Here is a 20,199-nt window from a genome sequence, read left to right on the forward strand (position 1 = left end):
ACAACAATTCCACCCACCTCAACTTCATCACTTTCTCAAAAGTCTACTGACCCCACAAACTTAATTAATCCCCCACCTACTTCTACACATTCCATGCACACAAGATCTAAATCTGGAATATTCAAAACTAAGCATTTTGCAAACCTCACTGATCTATCCGCAAATTGTTTACATCAAGCTCTTTTTGCCACCTCCATACCCAAGGGGGTCAAGACAGCTTCAAAAAATCCAAAATGGGTAACCATCATGCGTGATGAACTCGATGCTTTAAAACTAACAACACGTGGGAACTTGTTCATCGTCCCACCCATTCGAATGTTGTTGGTTCAAAGTGGATATATCGTATCAAATACAAAGAGGGTGGTTCTCTTGATCGTTATAAAGCACGCTTAGTTGCTCAAGGTTTCACTCAAGTTCCCGGTCTTGATTTTTCCCACACTTTCAGTCCCGTTGTAAAGGCCTCTACTATTCGAGTTGTTCTTAGTCTTGCCACCATTTACAGTTGGCCACTCCGTCAACTTGATGTCAACAATGCATTCTTAAACGGTCACTTAACTGAAAAAGTATACATGGAACAACCACCGGGATTCATTGATCCGACCTTTCCAAATCATGTATGTCATCTAAACCGTGCTTTATATGGTCTCAAACAAGCACCACGTGCTTGGTTTCAACGCTTAAGCAACTTCCTTATTTCTCTTGGTTTTCGATGCAGTCGAGCTGATCCATCTCTTTTTGTTTACAAAACGGACACCGTGCTACTCTATTTACTCGTTTATGTTGACGATGTGATACTTACCGGTAACAATGTGCATGTTATCAATGATTTCACTGACCGATTAAATCAAGAATTCAAAATTAAAGATCTTGGCACACTAAACTATTTTCTTGGTCTTGAAGTCACTCACTACTTAGCCGGTCTATTCCTAAGTCAAAGTAAATATGCTCATGATATTCTATCACGAGCTGGACTTCTCGATGCCAAACCGGTAGCTACTCCGCTAACCACTGATGACACATTCACTTCCACCGGTACTCTGTTCCATGATCCGACACTTTATCGATCATTGGTAGGTGCCCTGCAATATCTTACCATAACCAGACCGGACCTTTCTTATGCCGTAAACCAAGCTAGCCAATTTCTTCAAAGTCCAACTACCGCTCATTTTCAGCTTGTAAAACGAATACTTAGGGATGTCAAGGGAACCTTATCCTACGGTCTCATCTTTGATCGGCCTATCAAAACCACTTTAGTAGGGTATTCAGATGTTGACTGGGCACGTTTTGTCGAAACAAGACGTTCAACTTATGGTTACTCCATTTATCTCGGTGGCAACTTAGTCTCATGGAGTGCAAAGAAACAACCAATTGTATCTCGTTCAAGTTGTGAATCCGAGTATAGGGCTATGGCCAACACCGCTGCAGAAATAATTTGGTTAACACACTTGTTGCGTGAACTATACGCTCTCCCACCGGATCGACCTACACTATTATGTGACAACAAGAGTGCTTTATTCTTAAGCCAAAATCCGGTTTCACGTAAACGAGCTAAGCACATTGATATTGATTATCATTTTGTACGAGAATTGGTCTCCGCATGTCGATTAGCAACAAAATTTGTTCCTACCACGCTCCAGGTAGCCGACATCTTCACAAAAAGCTTGCCCCGTCCATTGTTTGAAAGTTTTCGTGACAAACTACGTGTCGGATCCCTACCTATTCGCTTGAAGGGGGTAATCGGCGCTAAATAATTGAGTTTAAATTTAAATATTGTTGAAATTGTGTTAGTCAAAAAGTTGTTACGGTAATTTGTTAGTCAAGAGATTTTATCTCCAACATTCTAAGATATACTCCTGTATATATGTGATGTACCAATTCAATGTAAATCAATTGAATCTTTTAGTCTTTCAGGTACTAATTTTGATTTTGTCATGTCTTACTAATTTTTAATATTCAAGTCATTTCAAGATCAAGAATGTGACACACTTGCAGGTGTAAACAATACTAAGAAGTCAGATATCCGGACTAGCAATCAAGATCATAGTTTCCGCATAACAACCTTTTGAAATCCCTTAAAAAAACTAATTACAACTAATGTAGGGTAAAACTCTAATCTATTAACATATGGCTTAGTTGCTACTTTTAAGTTTTAAGTTGAATTTCTATGTGTGCCTATGAAAAGCTGCCTAAACCGAATGTATCTTAATGGTTGGAATGATAAATTAGTTGTTGATTCAGGTGGTTTTGGAGTTGTAGCATGCTGAATGTACAACTCGTTTAATTGCCGATGTGTTTGGTCTGCATCTTTGATTCATGTTTAGAATTCCTATGTTGACATTTTAGTCAAAGGTTGCGATAGAGTCATGAAGTAAGATCCAGTCCTTAGAATACTAGTAATTAATGAAAATATTACATTACATGATTTGATTAGTGTTCTAAATAATTTCTGGTTGATGTTATGAAGTATAGCTAGCCTTTGCATTGTATGATTAAATATTTGTTTCATATTAGTCCAATAGGTATTATATTATAGTGATATGCAGTCTTATGTTACTATACAATCCTACAATACGAGTTAGACAAAGATCAGAAAACAGAAAAGTTAGAATAGTATAATGATACTCTCATATATTCATATCGAGTGATAAAAAAAATGTTTGTGTTGATTACATTGTGACAAAAAAATAAGTTATATCTCTGTAACCATCTAATTTACAAGTATATCTTCAGTGTATTTCAGTTAATACTTTACAAATATTTTACACACTCATTTGATGAATTAATGATTTGCGAGATAATCATATAATCAATCGAAATAAGAATAACATTGAATAAACACTTAAACCTTAAGATTAACATCCACACCCGCATTAGGCAACCAAGATCCCGCATCTATAAACTTCTCCGCACAATAATATTCCACGTCTTCCTCGTCCTCAATAACCTCAAAACCGTCCCATGAAACCCTCTAATCCGTGTTTGAACCGGGTCCCTTGTTAGCATACTCCCTAAACATACACGTGTCTTCGTGATCATGAACATGATCATCCTTCCCCGCGGGCGAACCCCCTTTTAACCGTCCTTTTAAGGACGCAGACGAATTTAGCGTTAACCATTCTTCGGGTTGGATCACGTCCCCGATCTCCGACTTCATCACCACCACCTTCGCCTTCGGCTTCCACGGACGCCCGAGATAGCTTTTTGCACCTCCCTCCGACTTTAGTTCTGGCGTGGCCATAATCTGACAGTTGTGAAACACTACACCGGCTGCTTCCACGTACTTCATTCTCCCATCCGCCGCCATTGTGTTGGTTTGTCCGTCATCCGGTTTTCGGATAAAAATCTTCGTATCTTGAAAGAAAGCACGGCCACATCCGAATATAAAGTCGACGGTCCCAGACACGACACAGTTTTTGTAAAACTGATCATGGGTGTGGTAGTACAACGTGGATTGATAACCCTCAAAGGTACAATCCACCATCACCGTGTGCGGTGCTTGGGACCGAAACGCGACCGCTTGCTGCCCTTGTGCCCCAATTGTGTTCTTGAACCCGATGTTTCGTGCCATGAACCGTTCACCTTCGGCTACAAAAGTCGCGGTGTTGGAGGTCACAATGTGCGTCATCGCACGGTTCAACGAACCGGTAATAATGGTTTTGTCACAACCATCACCATACATATAAACATTGTTTTGTTTCCTGTTGACTATGATTTGACCCTCATCATACTCACCAGATTTTATGTAAATAATGTACCTGCCTTTGTGGTTTAATGGATAGGCAGCAAGGGCTTCGGTTATGGTCATGAATTGGCCACTTCCATCTTTAGCCACAACCACATTCGGTACGGCTGATTTGTCGACAGGCGCGGGTTCGGGAGATTTAAAATACTCTTGGCCCGTGAGTTTGGGTTCGGGTTCATCGCCCTCCTCATCTTCGGATTCATCACCTCCAAGAAGCCTACGGTCCCCAACCGGGACCCATGTAGGGAACCCGTGTTGCTCTATCATTTGAGCCTCTTCGAGAAGCCTTCGATGGCTGGATGATCCGCCTTTGTCATCGTCAGAAATTTCCATACCAAAGCCCTTAAGTACCTTTTTCACATTGTACATTATAGCTTCGGAATTGTATGTATGTTTCTTGGCTTTCTCTAGATTCATTTCCATTTCCGCTTTGAGCTTCCCGTCTTTGATCTCGTCGACACATGTCGTTTGGTATGCGCGGATAGCGGTTAACCAAACAACAATTTGATCAGTTTGTTTTGCTAAAGTTTTGGTTTTGGTGTGGAGTGCAACATTAAGAACATGTTGAAGGTCCTCCGCCGCGTGTCCCAACAACTTCTCGCAGTTTTTAAGGTTATCGCGTGCGTGCTTCGCATAGCAGTCGGTTTTACCATTCAAACCCTTCCTAATGGAGGTAGAATTTCCAATTGTCCTTTGGAGTTCCGTGATGGCGTGATGAAATGAAGCGAAAATGTAATCCTTTTTGGTAGCCGAGGTGTTCTTAGCCACCTCGGCTAACCCATCATAACACACGTCTTTGTAATCCGTCGGTTTGCACGTATATTTAAGTGCCTTAGTGTTCATCAAATGAATATCGTCCAAACTTCCATCTTTAGCCACAAATGCAACAACAAGGATAAAAGCAATCGACAAGCCTAACGTTAATACCGACGTCACTAGTTCACTACCCATATGAACACTAGCTTTTAAACCCGTGTATTACACGGGATTTGTCAAATAACAAAAATAAAATGATCCATTATCTGGAAGAAATAGACAAAATTATAGGTAAAAAGAAGATAAAATATATAGTACAAACAATAAGAAATCTGGAATCCTCAAATTTACAAATTCGATTTTTTTTATATACAACATTTGCAAAATTTGTTTGACCAATTACTCGTGGATAACTATGATAAATGAGATGAGAGATTAGAGAATTAGAAGATAAATTATAACTCATTTCTTAAAATTGTTTTGTCCCATGACCCATGGATAGATAGGATAAATAAGACGAGAAATTAGAGAATTAGAAATGAAATTATAACTCATTTGCCAAAATTAATTTGACCCATGACAAATTGATAGTTAGGATGAATGAAGATGATAGATTAGAGAATTAGATAGGAAATTATAACCCACTTACCAATATGATTTTACTCCATAACCCATGGATAGGTAGGATGAATGAGAAGAGATATTAGGTAAAGAATAAATGTAAGATTACCATATCATCCTTATTATTTTCTTTTATTAGTATAGTTAAATGAAGCAAAGTTTTCCTCTATTATATATAATAATAATAATAAGAAGAAGGTTTTCATCAAATAATGTTCACCTATATATTTTATCTTTTGTCTATCAACTTTATGTGTGTTATGTTCTAAAAAGATTTTGTATATATAACATATTATAATATGAAGCGTATATGCGAATATAATTTTTTTACGGCTTTCATGTGTTTACGTCATCGTATTTATTATCTTGTCTTGATCAGACTCACGCTGACTTCGGACGTCTCACAGGTAACCATATCGTCGGGTGTCACTTAACAATTGTTATACCTTAAGAGCATATTTCACTAACGTAACACACGGTTGAACGAAAACCCCGGTAAACTAATGATTCGAACTGACAACATTACACAAGACCCGACTCAAGTTATTTATTGTCTCAATCCATAAAAAATGACAAAAGCAAATATCAAAGTTGGGTTTCCGTTAAGAATTTAAATCTCCTATCACTAATTGGTTATTTAATATTATTTAAAGAAAGACAAAATAAAAAGAAAACGAATACACACGTTATACGACTTGAATATTTCTATATTTAGCCTTACGGGCCTATATGAAACGTATAGGAGTGTTTGGAGTATCCCACGGAGGACCCCATTGAAAATAATTCACCTGATATTATTGCACTAACCACTAGTCTACTTAAACCTCATCTTCTTCACATATTTCTCGTATCACTATCCACCATTATTACATTACAAAACATAACATGAATAACCCTACAGGAACAATCGTCTTCACCACCGTGGGCCGCCCTTACTACGGCTTCGACGTCTTCTCCACTGCCACCGACTTCTCTTCATCTCCTCCCACTGAACACCGCCTCACCGACGGAGTATCCATCAATTTCAACGCCCAGTTCGTCGGACCGGACGACAACAACCGCCGCATAGTTTACATATCCGAAAGAACCGGTTCACCAAAAATCTACCTGGACTCCGACCCGTTACCCTCAGCTCCTGCGAGTCTGTTTCACGACCATCCGATTATTAAAAACGACCGTCTTTACTTCATATCCGCTCACGAGGCTCTTGATGCTCCGTTTAAAAGCTGGTCGGCACTTTATACTGTTGAATTAGACAACCGTTCTGATACCGTATCTCGATTAACACCTTACGGATTCGTTGATTACAGTCCCTCGGTTTCTCAATCCGGTGACTTAATCGCAGTCGCATCGTACGGCGTTCGCCCTTGGGGCGGTGAAGAAACACTAATCGGCCCCGGGCAGATTACGGATAATCTGGGGGTTAAATAGATGTTTCCCACGAGGGGTTAGATCCGGCAAAAATGGTTCTTCTGATAACCTGCAAAACAGACACCGTGAGCTCGTCACTGAGAAGGGGGGGGTTCCTCCTTATGACCACCCTCCGGCGTGAGAATCAGACTAGATTGCTCTTGAATATAAGTATATATAGAGAGATTGCTAGAGCAGATATCAGGTATAATATGTAAGATACAAGATAGTATATGATAAGATGAGATGATCATACCATTTGGGGTATTTATAGCCGAATGTAGGTTTCCAAGAAGGTATAGCCGGCTGAATAGCATTCCTGTTCTACCAACTGTGGCCTACGCACGTGCCATGCCGGTAGTTGGTGGGTAGGCAGCGGCTGACAGTGACCAGGCCTGCTGTGTACTATTCCTTTTCCACCAACTGCCGGCTATACACGTGGTATGACAGGAGTTGGTGAGTAGGCAGCGGCTAATAGTGACATACAGTACAAGAGCATGCTGCTCGCCATACTGTTGTCAATGAGCTGTCGTATCTTTGGTCAGATCTTTTGCCCATACCTCGTCAGGTACAGTACAAAAGATCTTCCCGTATCGTACGGACTGGCTTATTTGGGCCGGAGTATTCCCCCTCCCGCCTTTGTGCGGGATTGTTCCCGGCTTTGCTCATTCCTTCAGGTGACTACTGAATTATTATGAGTTAAGCCTTGTGCGTGTAGCCTTGCTGCCCGGGTAGCCTTCCCTGATGGCTGGTATCCGTAACTGCGGGAACAGGCGGAGTACTTGGAAACCATTGGGAGGCGTTTCCTGCGGGAACAGCTAGCGTGCTGCGCGTAAGGACGTCACGTCTCTGAGCATGGTGGGTCCTGCCGATCCAGTTGGTTTCTGCGCAGACGTCTCTCTTTGAGGTGAGTCTTGCGAGTTTGGTCTTTGCGCAGACGTCCCTCTTTGAGGTGAGTCTTGCGGGTCCAACTGCGCAGACGTCTCTCTTTGAGGTGAGTCTTACGGGTCCAACTGGGCTCTGCTGGGACCTACCTCTTCAAGTCCCCCCAGTCCAATGTTCTTCTCATGAATGTTTAATAAAGTGAGGTGAACTTTTGGACTTTAAGCAAAGGGTTTTTGAAAAGGGTTTAGTTTTAAGGTTTTCCATGGGGATTCTTCCCGCGGAAGTCCTAATGTCACTTGCAGAAATTCCCGACTTTCCTGCTTGATCTTTGGGTATGATGCGGGTAGGTCTGTAACCTCCTCGCAATTCAGGAGCGTTGAGTCCTAGTTGTGTGGATTCTCCATGAGGTTTTGGTAGTTTTGAACATAGTGATCAATTATGTTAAAACCACCAATTCCATCTTGAAGCTTCAAACAATCTAGTTCTCGACGTTCATGCTATGCGGGGATGTTATTCCCGTTTCCGCAAGCATGGCCCAGAAGATCCTTCTTGGTTTCATTTCCCTGCGGAGTGCTAGGTATGTGAAGGGTTTTGCCTTGACACTGTACCCGCACTCGTCTTATAGTTACTTTACTTCCAAGGTATTCCTGGAGTCAATTCCCTGCAGGTGCTAGGTATGTGAAGGGTTTTGCCTTGACACTGTACCCGCACCCGTCTTATAGTTACTTGGTTGCCGAGGTATTTTTGGCTTCAATTCCCTGCAGGTGCTAAGTATGTGAAGGGTTTTGCCTTAACACTGTACTCGCACCCGTCTTATAGTTACTTGGTTGCCAAGGTAAGGGGTATTTTCCCGCTTACTTTTGAATCTTTGGGACTTGCGTTATAAACGTTACATGACTTGCGCATGCATATTTTAGTTTATTTTAGGAATTTTCCCAGTGTTTTGGATAAGTTAACCGTTCGACGCGCGGTTGTCACTAGGTTCGGTTTCCTCTCATGATTTGTGCGGTTAGGACCGGCACTTTCATTTAGTGGGATGACCAAAGTTTACCTATGACTGACCTGCGTGAAGGTTTGCCGTTTTTTGGGTTTATGCGGGTTTTACCGCCTTCCCCATGCAACGGCCTTCTTTCACACTTATGTATGCGGTGAAGACCGGCATATCCGTGTGGAAAGTTAGTATAAATGTAAAATCATCAGCGTCGATGTTCTAAGGAGAATCATTTCCATTAGAAGTGGCTCTGGGCCTTTTCTTTACAAATTTGGAATTGATCTACATGTAACATTTGCGTAATTGAGCTCCGTTCCATGTTCGTGGGACGGGAGTGCCATCGAGCCTTTCGAGCCGGTATGCGCCCTTTCCCAGTACTTCTTTGATAACGTACGGACCTTCCCAGACAGGGGTCAGCTTTCCTGGGCGCTCTTGGTTCGAAGCCTCGTTGTTACGCAATATGTAGTTTCCTACATTGAAGTTGCAGAGTTTTACCCGCGTGTTGTAGTACTTTTGCATTTGTCGTTTGTAGTTCTCTTCACGAGCTGCGGCTAAGTCTCTGCGTTCCTCGGTTAGCATAAGGTCTAACCGAATTTCCGCATCATTGTCCTCTGGTTGAATCATGACCCTTGGTGAGGGTAGACCAATTTCGACCGGGACCATGGCTTCAGTGCCATAAGTGAGGCTGAACGGGGTTTCTCCCGTACTTGCCTTTTTCATCGTTCTGTGTGCCCAAAGTACGTGTGGAACTTCGTCCACCCAGCCGGATCTGTGTTCCAATAGTCTTCTCTTTATGCCGTCGACGATGGTCCTATTTGCTCTTTCCACCTCACCATTACCCTGCGGGTGCGCCACCGAGGTAAAGGTGTGGGTAATTTGAAGTTCTTTAAGCCACTGTTGTAGCTTCTTGTCAGCAAAGTTGGTGCCGTTATCGCTCACCAAATTCTGTGGAAGCCCGAAACGACAAATAATAAATTCCCAAATGAATTTTATGATATGTTTTGCGGTCGTTTGGGCTAAGGGTTTTGCCTCTATCCACTTGGTGAAGTAGTCGATGGCGACCACTAGAAACTGGACGTTCCCTGCTGCTGTGGGAAATGGGCCTGTCACGTCGATGGCCCGCTTCTGAAATGGCCATGCAGAGGTGACTGGAACAAGTTCATTCTTCGGGCGATGCGTGTTGGGTGCGTAGAGCTGACAAGACCTGCACTTTCTGATGTACGCAAGCGCATCCGTATGCATCCCCGGCCAAAAGTATCCCGCGTTGTTTAGCTTAGCTACAACTGCGCGTGGACCTGCATGTATCCCACAGATGCCTTCGTGTACTTCCCTTATGAGGTAGTTGGCATCTTGGTCGTCAACGCATCTGAGGAGGGGGCCAAGAAAGTTACGTCTGTAAAGGATGTCATCGATGAGTTGATAGTTCAGTGCTTTACAGCATAGTTTTCTTGCCTGTGTTTTTGACTCTGGTAGTATACCCGCCGCAAGGTAATTTATTATTGGTGTCATCCACGTTTCTATGCCGGTTTGGATGACACAGACTTCCTTGTGTGGGACTGATGGTGCTCCAAGGAGTTCAATGCGGATGTCCTTTCCCAAGTGGGTGAAAGCTAATGACGCAAGCTTGCTTAACGCATCTGCAGATTTGTTTTCGCTACGCTTGACGTGTATGACTTTACAATCATTAAAATCGCGCATGAGAGTTTTTGCTTGAGCGAGGTACAGAGCCATTGTGTCGTTCACGCCCGTGTACGTCCCGTTTATCTGATTGGCAACTAACATGGAATCCACATGGGCTTCCAAGTTCTTTACTCCCATTTTACACGCAATCCTCAACCCGGCCAAGAATGCTTCATACTCAGCTTCGTTATTCGTACTTGGAAAGTCTAGTCGAATAGCGTAAGTGTATTCTTGGCCTGCTGGGTTGGTAAGTTTTAACCCTGCGCCTGAGCCCTCGCTGCTGGCCGCTCCATCAGTGTAAAGTCGCCAGACATCATCGATGTCTTGTGCTGGAGAGGGTTGAGCCTCGTCCTGGCACTCTTTCTCCCGCGATGCGGGGACTTCGGCAATAAAGTCGGCCAAGACCTGGCCTTTTATAGCTGGCCTTGGCTTGTACTTTATCGCGTATTCTCCCAATTCTATTGCCCATTTGGCTAGGCGTCCCGAAAGTTCGGGTTTGCCTAAAACGTTTGCAAGTTTGAAGTTGGTGAGAATAGTGATTGGGTGACCTTGGAAATATCGTCTTAGCCTGCATGAAGCCTGTACAAGTGCTAAGACTAATTTTTCCAGGGTAGAGTACCGAGTTTCGACGTCTGTTAGGAGACGGCTAACATAGTAGATTGGCATCTGGATGCCTTTTCGCTCAACTAACAGGACGGCCCCGGTTGCTCTATCTGTGGCGGAGAGGTATAAGATTAATTCCTCTCCCGCTTCTGGTGCTGTGAGCGTTGGGAGTTCGATCAAGCGTGACCGAATTTCCTGAAAAGCTGCTTCCGCTTCTGGTGTCCAGCGGAAGTGCGTTTTCTTTAGACAGTTTCTCAGCGTCGACACGAATGGGAACGACCTATCCGCATGATTTGCCAAGAAGCGGTTAAGTGCGACTAGGCGTCCGTTCAGTGTCTGAGCTTGCTTGATGGTAGTAGGTGATTCCATTTTGATAATGGCTTCGACCTTTTCAGGGTTCGCTCTAAAGCCATCTTTTGTAACAATGACTCCTAAGAACTTCCCTTCTTCCATCCCAAATGAACACTTGCTCGGGTTGAGCTTCATGTTTATCCTTCTGAGTGTGTTGAATGTTTCTTCGATGTCTTTCAACATCGCTTCTGGGTCAAGGCTTTTGATGACCAGGTCATCCATGTATACTTCCAAGTTCCTCCCAATTTGGGCATGAAACTCTTTGTCCATCAGGCGTTGGTATGTGGACCCGGCATTCTTAAGTCCGAATGGCATCATTTGATAACAGAATGTGCCATCGGGCGTCCGAAATGTGGTTTTGTCCTGATCGTCAACGGCCATGTGGATTTGATGGTACCCTTTATACGCATCAAGGAAGCATTTAAGGCGAAACGGTGATAACGAATCTACCTTAAGATCAATTTCGGGTAACGGGTAACAATCTTTGGGGCATGCTTTATTCAAGTCTTTGAAATCTATGCACATGCGCCATTGCTTGTTAGACTTCGGTACCATAACGGGATTTGCAACCCAAGTTTGATATCTGCTAACGCGTACGATGCCCGCGTCAAGGAGTTCCTTGACTTGGGTTCTACACGCGTTAGCTTGTTCCGCCCCCATTACTCTACGCTTTTGTATGACCGGCGTAAAAGCCTGGTCACACTTGAGCTTATGCTCTGCTTTACTTCGAGGTACACCAGTCATGTCTGCTGGTTTCCATGCGAAGATGTCAGTGTTTTTCTGCAGTAAGCGTTTGAGTAATGTGCGCGTAGGATCAGTGATTGTTGGGCCAATGGTAACAGCCTGGTCAGGGTATTTGCCATTGAGGGCCCATTTTTCTGGTTCGGTGATGGTTGGTTTAGCCATATTTGGTTTGGGTTTAGATGAGACAGATGCGATGCATACCTGGGGGATACCGGTGATCATCGCTACACCCTCAGCAGTTGGCCATCCCATCATACCGTGGACTGAAGATACCACGGCGTTGAATCTTGCCATCCCGTCTCTCCCGAAGAGAATATCGTATGTGTGGTGTGGCTCCTCATTACGACGAAGTCCACGTCTTCTGTGCGGGAGTGTTTCCCGTCCGTAAGAATGAAGGGGAAAGATAGGATACCCAGGGGGGTGTTTGTGCTGCCGTCGAACCCTTCCATTGAGGCGTAGACCGTTTCCAGGCGTTCCTTGTCTTCGTCGTCTAGCTTGTCGAAGAACTGCCTGTACATAACCGTTGACGAGGCGCCGTTGTCAACAAGAGTGCGGGAAGTGATGTAGTGCCCCAGCTGGCTTTTGATGACGATAGGGCCTTCTTTGCTGGGTCCTCCTGGCACTCGCGGGAAGCGAACCTCAGCTTCTTTCCATGAGCATGGTTCTGTCGTCCGTCTTTTTCTTCCTCTGATGTTACCACGAACCATGTGAATGCTGATGTCAACAGGCTTTCGTCCGTTGCTTTTGTATCGGTTGTCATTCTTCCCTCCATTCCTGATTGATGCCACCAGGTGTGTAAGTTTGCCCTCCTTGACGAATGTTTCGATAATATCCCTCAAGGAGGAACACTTCTCAGTGGTGTGACCCTTTGTGCCGTGGAAGTCACAGTATTTGCTCTGATCCGCGTCAGGTCGTTGCCGGACCGTTGGAGCTTTTGGCTATGGGAGTTTCTCAGTGGCAAATATCTCCGTGACGCTTTTAGTGAGCGGCGTCCACCTGGGGTGTCGGCTTGATGGGTGTGTATTACCCCTTCCACCTACTAGGGAGCGAGAGCTGGAAGAGGTGTCAAAGTTTACCCTTGACTGCCACATGCTTAGCTTCCTCCTTTTGTTTTGCCGGGCGGTCTGGACGTTGTTTTCTCTTGTCCTCTGCGTATAGAAGTTTGTAGTCTGGGGCAGATTCCCACCCAGTTGCTTCTCTGTTTCGGCAAAGCGCTTGGCTGCCGTCATGATGGCATCCCATGTGGATGGCATGCCATCTTTACCCGTCAACGTGCGGATAAGCTCTGGGTATTCGGTGCCTTGGATGAAAGCGGCGCGAACAAGGTCCTCGATTATAACGCCCAGACTCAGCTTTTTCGAGTTAAAGCGAGTGATGAAGTCTAGTAAAGGTTCATCTTTATCTCTAACGCAGTTGAGGATCGTCCACTGTTCTTCAATATATTTCCTCTGTTGACTGAAGTGTTGGCTGAACTTGTGTTGGAAGTCCGCCCAATCATAGATGTGGTGGACCGGTAAACGGTCAAACCACGCTCTAGCCGCTCCAACCAGTGTCATCTGGAACATATAACACCACGTGGGTTCCGTCCAGTTGCTGACGGTTGCCCCCGCTATGAATCTGTTCAGGTGATCATCTGGGTCGGATATACCATCATAAGTGCCGATGTTGGGCATCTGCTTGGCACTTTTCGGGGCGATTGCTTCCGCAATGTCCCTTGCAAACTTGGATGTTCCCGCGTTTGCAGCAGTTGGTCTGAAGGTTTTGGAGAAGTCACGTGGGTTTCCCCCCATGTTCCTTTGTTTGAAGGTTTCTCCGAAATTCCTTCTCGTTTGGAAGTCCGTTTCCTTACGCTTCCCTTTCGCCCTAAGGCGAGGGTTTGCGTCGGTGTCGGATTCCTCCCGATCATTGTCCGAGGACTCGTACTCACTGCTCATGTTGAGCTGTTGTCGAGTGCTTCCAAATTCGTCAGCCTGTTGGACGGAACGCAAGTTTTCGTCCAACTCAGCTTGGAATTCCTTCTGACGTGCCTCCGCCCACACTTTAACTTGTTCAAGTGTTTGGCGGGGGAGTCTCGTCTGTTGTCCTTCCGCCTGGGTATTACTGAATCCCAGGGGATGGTTGTTTACTGCACTTGCCCTGGCTTGGGTAACCGGGGTAGTGTTCGTAAAATTTACTGCACTTGCCTCGGGTTGGGTAACCGGGGTAGTGTTCGTAAAATTTGTGTGTTCGCCGGTGTTCCCCCCAGTAGCTGGGGTTGTGGTTACCGGAGTTTCTTTAACCATCTTTCCAGAAGTTTGAAAAAACTGAAAAGAAATGAAGTTCTAGCTTTTATGCACGGATGGCGCCAATGAAGAAACACTAATCGGCCCCGGGCAGATTACGGATAATCTGGGGGTTAAATAGATGTTTCCCACGAGGGGTTAGATCCGGCAAAGATGGTTCTTCTGATAACCTGCAAAACTGACACCGTGAGCTCGTCACTGAGAAGGGGGGGGTTCCTCCTTGTGACCACCCTCCGGCGTGAGAAACAGACTAGATTGCTCTTGAATATAAGTATATATAAAGAGATTGCTAGAGCAGATATCAGGTATAATATGTAAGATACAAGATAGTATATGATAAGATGAGATGATCATACCATTTGGGGTATTTATAGCCGAAGGTAGGTTTCCAAGAAGGTATAGCCGGCTGAATAGTATTCCTGTTCTACCAACTGTGGCCTACGCACGTGCCATGCCGGTAGTTGGTGGGTAGGCAGCGGCTGACAGTGACCAGGCCTGCTGTGTACTATTCATTTTCCACCAACTGCCGGCTATGCACGTGGTATGACAGGAGTTGATGAGTAGGCAGCGGCTAATAGTGACATACAGTACAAGAGCATGCTGCTCGCCATACTGTTGTCAATGAGCTGTCGTATCTTTGGTCAGATCTTTTGCCCATACCTCGTCAGGTACAGTACAAAAGATCTTCCCGTATCGTACGGACTGGCTTATTTGGGCGGGAGTATTCCCCCTCTCGCCTTTGTGCGGGATTGTTCCCGGCTTTGCTCATTCCTTCAGGTGACTACTGAATTATTATGAGTTAAGCCTTGTGTGTGTAGCCTTCCCTGATGGCTGGTATCCGTAACTGCGGGAACAGGCGGAGTACTTGGAAACCATTGGGAGGCGTTTCCTGCGGGAATAGCTAGCGTGCTGCGCGTAAGGACGTCACGTCTCTGAGCATGGTGGGTCCTGCCGATCCAGTTGGTTTCTGCGCAGACGTCTCTCTTTGAGGTGAGTCTTACGGGTCCAACTGGGCTCTGCTAGGACCTACCTCTTCAGACGGTGAGTTTCACCATATGCAAACGGATATTGTTGTTTTCCGTCGATCAGATCCGAATAACAGATGGACTGTGTGTACACTAGGCGGCTGGCCTACCTGGTCTGGTGATAACACTATTTACTTTCACCGCCAAGCAGACGACGGCTGGTGGAGCATTTTCTGTATCGATTTACCTTCAGTTTTTGACAGTCCGACAACCGATCCACGACGTGACTCCTCCAGGTGTTAACTGTTTCACGCCTGCCGTAATGCACGACCGCGGGCAAATTGCACTCTCTACGTGACGTAAAGGCGAAAGCTACCGCCATATCGAAATAATCGATGTCGAATTAGAGAAGTTTTATCCGGTTACTAAGGTTTTAAATCCTAACTTCCATCACTACAATCCATTCGTCTCATCAAACTCAGGTTATTTCGGTTATCACCGATTTAGAGGCGAATCGAGTGAATCCGGAGAGTTAATCATACCTCACTTAGACTCGGTTTCATCTCCTATTAAGGAGATTAGAATTTTAAGACTTACCGGTTCGTTTCCTTCGTTTTCTCGTTCCGGGGATTTGATCGCGTTAAATCCTGATTTTAACTCAAATGCCGGTTTGGACGTGGTGAAATCAGACGGTTCAAAGAGGTGGAGTCTGATCAAAGGACGAGTATCATTCTACAACTCATGGAGTCCAACGGAACCTAACGTCATATTCACATCAATCGGACCGATATTTAAACCCGTAAAAGCTACGGTCCAAATCGCTAGGGTTTCATTTGATTTAAACGACGCTAACGTTAAAGTTAAAATCAAGATACTTACTCGCGAGGAGAGCGGTAACAACGCGTTTCCGTCATGACGGAAAACATATAGTTTTTCGATCCGGCCGCTCTGGATATAAAAATTTATACATTATGGACGCTGTAGAAGGTGAATTTAAAGAAGACGGAATCCGTCAAGTAACTAACGGAGAGTGGATTGACACGATGCCTAGCTGGTCACCGGACGGGAAGCTTATTGCGTTTTCATCCAACCGTCATAATCCGGCGAGCATCGAACACTTCAGCATTTACGTTATTCGTCCCGACGGGAGTGACATACGCAGGGTCCACGTGGCAGGTAGTGAAGGAACTGAGGTGGTGGATAGAGAGGAGATAAACCATCTGTGTTTCAGTGGTGACAGCGAGTGGTTGTTGTTCACGGCGAACATTGGCGGAGTGACGGCGGATCCGGTGTCACTGCCTAATCATTATCAGCCGCATGGGGATCTGTATGTGGTGCGTTTGGATGGAAGTGGACTTCGTCGGCTGACGTGGAATGGGTATGAGAATGGAACTCCTGCGTGGCATCCCGGAGGTGAGACGGAGGGGGGGGGGGGGGGTTAAGTGGTGTTGGAGAGAATTAACCGGTAAATTTGATGAACCACGTTGGATCAGTTGGTGATTGATTTTGTTTATGGGGAATTATAAATAACTCTTGTAGGTTAAATATGTATTTGCATTTGTATGCCCTGGGTAAACCATGAATAAAAATATAATAAAATATCATTTTCATACTATTGTTATTTTTTAAATAAACCTATTACTTCTTAATAATTTCTTGCTTTCCTGAGCTAATTGGTTTGATTCTTGAAGAGTGAGAATTAATGTTCTACAAGATAATTTGATCTGATCTTTGTTAATTTTTTATACTTTTACGTGATGTGATTCGATCTGACTTGACTAGGCCCACTAACCAACATGACACAACCCGTTTTGACTTATTACCCGCTCTTACCATATATGTTTAACTTGATAACCAAACCGACCTGAATTGATTTGACAAGTTTGAACCAATTTGTCAAATGACCAGAATGAACCAAGTAGTCTAACTATAATATACTTCAAATCACTAACATCAATAGCAATCTGACTATTACATGTTTATTGATTTAAAGCAGATTATGATTAGATAGATATATGATATATTTGAAGAGTGGATCTACAGAAAGAATGTTAGTTAATGAAACTCGAATGAAAGCAAACATTTCGGATGTTCTTAATCTCATTTTCAAGGTCAAAAATTATTATCCAGCATCATCGACCGTGATGCAGTAAATGCTTGAAATGACTATTATATGTGATGTTTCTAGAAAGATCATAAATAATCTTTTTTTCAAGGTCAAAACTTATTATCCGGCATCGACAGTGATGCAGTAAATGCCCGATTTAACATTAAAATTTGACGGAATCAGCTAGTGATTTTGGACGAAATTGATGTCACACCTCAATCTAAGGTGGAAATGTCGGGATGTGAACTGATTCTTCACAGTTCTCAAATTATTATCTTGCAGTAATTTAAAAGTGGCAATATCTATTCATTTAATAAAATTTTCAAATAATCCAAACAACTTCAAATGACAAATTACAAATCATAAAAACAAAAAAAGTAAATTTAAATTCAAGTCTTTATAAGTTTCTTCTAACTTAAAGTATCATTAGATCTCTTTCAAATCTTGAAATCAATTCAATCTAAAACCTGCATATGAGTTTAAAATAAATATATTTTGTCAACACTAGGTTGAGTAAGTAAAAAACAAATTACTTCAATATAATAGAATATAATATGAGAAAAATAAACAAATTGTCCTTATGAGATATACAATCAAGGCAAATGAGCAATTAATGAGTGTCGGTAAAACCCCCGCCTTGCGAAATGAGCTTTAGCTACTACGACGGTCGTATGTGTCACACCCAACCTAAGGCGGAAATGTCGGGGCATGAGCTGATTACTCACAGCTCTCAAGGTACTCCCCCCCCCTAAACTGAAAATCCATAACCGTAATTGGCCCTCCCACAAACGTGAATCATAAACACACACACACCCAGACCAACTACTATGGGTGTCAGTTGAATACAATTTGGAAACAAAAATTTATAAACAAACATATTTCAAACCCAGTTCAATAAGAAACCATAGAATCATCAATCGGCCAAAACGTTAATTGTTTGGCCGATTAACCTTGGGATTAATGAAGATTACTAAAGGACGAATGGAAACATGTAATCAATTACCTCAAACAATGTTGAAACGATGGTTAATTTAAAACAAGACAGGGTCGGCAGTAACAAGAACATGGATGGACATTTGCAGGTTATTATAATCAAATTCGTTATGGGGGTTTTGATTGCGAGGCCTATAAGATCGTGTTGACTAGTTTAATTGGAAAAAAATACGACCTCTACATGTATAATACACAATAATGCTAATGACGGTTTGTAAAATATGACGATACGTATCAAAAATATCTTGTTTTCCTAATTCACTTCGTCGGAGAGGTCATTTAGGTAAGATGAATATCACACATCGATCAATTCCATGATTAAAACGAAGATTAAGCATCAAGAAAACCAAATGGATACGGGTATACGGGTATGAACATGGGTTACGGGTTTGGGTTATTGGGTATGATAAAATATTTGACAGAAACTGCATAATGGTCCCTATAGTTCCAAGGTGGTTATATAATGGGTTAGAACTCAAATTTAGGGGTTTAAATGGTATATAAATCAAATTAATTATTGAATTATTGAATACTAAATAAATATATTAAAAAAAATAATAATAAAATAATAACATCTCGATAGTCGCGATATTTTGATAAAAATTCCCGAACATAGAAACGGGTCAAGTAGCGAATACAAAATAATAAATTAAAAATCCGAGTTTTTTACAATTGACAAGACACATCAAACCTTAGATACAACTATTTTAGTAGTTGAATATGTATTAAGAATCATCCTTTGTGTAATTATAAAACTTTTATAAGTATTATGCAAATAAATAATCTAATATTCAAATTCGAATGTGTAATCATATATGTTTAGTTGTCAAATTTACTAATTTATGTCCATATGATACACGGGTAAACAACCTATTAATATATTAAACATACAACCTGTGTAACACATGAGTTGCGTGAAAAAAAGAAAGAAATACAAAACAAACAAATCTTTTGATAATTCAAAAATAAAAATAACAAAGTTTATTTTTGCAAACCATAAATCATTAATCATAAACATAAATATAACTTGTCATATTTTAAATCAACCAATTAAACATAATAATAATAATAATAATAATAATAATAAAGCACTAAAATTCTCTAATGTCAACCCTACCAAACAACAAATGATCAAAACACAATAATAACAAAAACAAACCACAAACGTAAATCTATTTACCGGTAAAATATGATCGGAAACCTCAAAAATAAAATAAAGACAAACATTGTTTTTAAAGTGATGGCAAAACACATCTATTTTTCCATTTTGGGATTAACATATTGTTGTTATCTCTAGAAACGTCACATGAAACATGTTTTTTCCTTGGATTTATTACTTGAATTTGCAACAGCATCATCATCAATGTCATAGATATCTCTAAGTGTTCTCTTTATATTGGATGATGGAGAACTTTGATGACTTGTTTCACAATTTGAAATTGAAGTTATGCTATTATCACCGACGAATGATATGGTTCCATTGAAAAAAAATTATAATAAAGATGTTATGATTATTGCATATCATAGATATTAAAAATAGTGTTAAAAGGTTTTAAATATTATATAAGTAAGGGATTTGCAAAAGCAGAATAAAATCGATGATAAATAGATAATACAACACATTAATTAACTTTCTTGCTTGACTCGTATCTTGACTTTCACGTTAATTGACTTTCACATGTATCCCTGCAGATTGTACTTTGACTTTCAAATTTATTTGCACTTTGACTTTTATTTGCAAAATAAATTGTAGCTCCAAACAAAAGTACGAACGAAACTAATCTTTAAAAAATCCAAAACTACTGCAGTTTTGACCGGTATAAAACTTTGTTTGCCTGACCAAACTGACTGACATTCTGAATGTGATTTATTGTAGCTTGATGTACTTAAACAAAATACCACAAATAACTTCTTACTTTTTTTGTGTTATAATTCTATAACTATATTGCCAGTGATACCTGCAAAAAACCGTGACCTGTACTTGTGAAACCCGTGAACCATTGTTATCTTCTAATATAGTTGGCTCCTCTAAATCAACCTGCCGAATCGTACTCACCATGCCTATCAAG

At 42.2% G+C, this 20,199-nt stretch overlaps 2 protein-coding genes across 2 annotated transcripts; one reads left to right on the forward strand and one right to left on the reverse strand.

The window, feature by feature from the left end:
* Nucleotides 1-2,968: 2,968 nt before the first annotated feature.
* On the reverse strand, nucleotides 2,969-4,693 carry LOC143562539 (pectinesterase/pectinesterase inhibitor-like). The gene has a single exon (XM_077050312.1). It carries the CDS (start codon nucleotides 4,691-4,693, stop codon nucleotides 2,969-2,971), a length of 1,725 nt encoding a protein of 574 aa, XP_076906427.1.
* Nucleotides 4,694-5,985: 1,292 nt separating this feature from the next.
* Nucleotides 5,986-6,550, forward strand: LOC143562540 (uncharacterized). The gene has a single exon (XM_077050314.1). It carries the CDS (start codon nucleotides 6,005-6,007, stop codon nucleotides 6,548-6,550), a length of 546 nt encoding a protein of 181 aa, XP_076906429.1. The 5' UTR covers nucleotides 5,986-6,004.
* The last annotated feature ends 13,649 nt before the right edge of the window (nucleotides 6,551-20,199 follow it).

The sequence above is a fragment of the Bidens hawaiensis genome, unplaced genomic scaffold (assembly GCF_021521415.1).
Source record: "Bidens hawaiensis isolate Kalapana, Puna unplaced genomic scaffold, B.hawaiensis_p1.1 tig00021032_1, whole genome shotgun sequence".
In the NCBI taxonomy this organism is placed as follows: domain Eukaryota; kingdom Viridiplantae; phylum Streptophyta; class Magnoliopsida; order Asterales; family Asteraceae; genus Bidens; species Bidens hawaiensis.

What these genes read in the sequence shown, in the direction of transcription:
- LOC143562539 (XM_077050312.1), bottom strand. Translation starts at nt 4,693, where the DNA reads ATGGGTAGTGAACTAGTGACGTCGGTATTAACGTTAGGCTTGTCGATT.
- LOC143562540 (XM_077050314.1), top strand. Translation starts at nt 6,005, where the DNA reads ATGAATAACCCTACAGGAACAATCGTCTTCACCACCGTGGGCCGCCCT.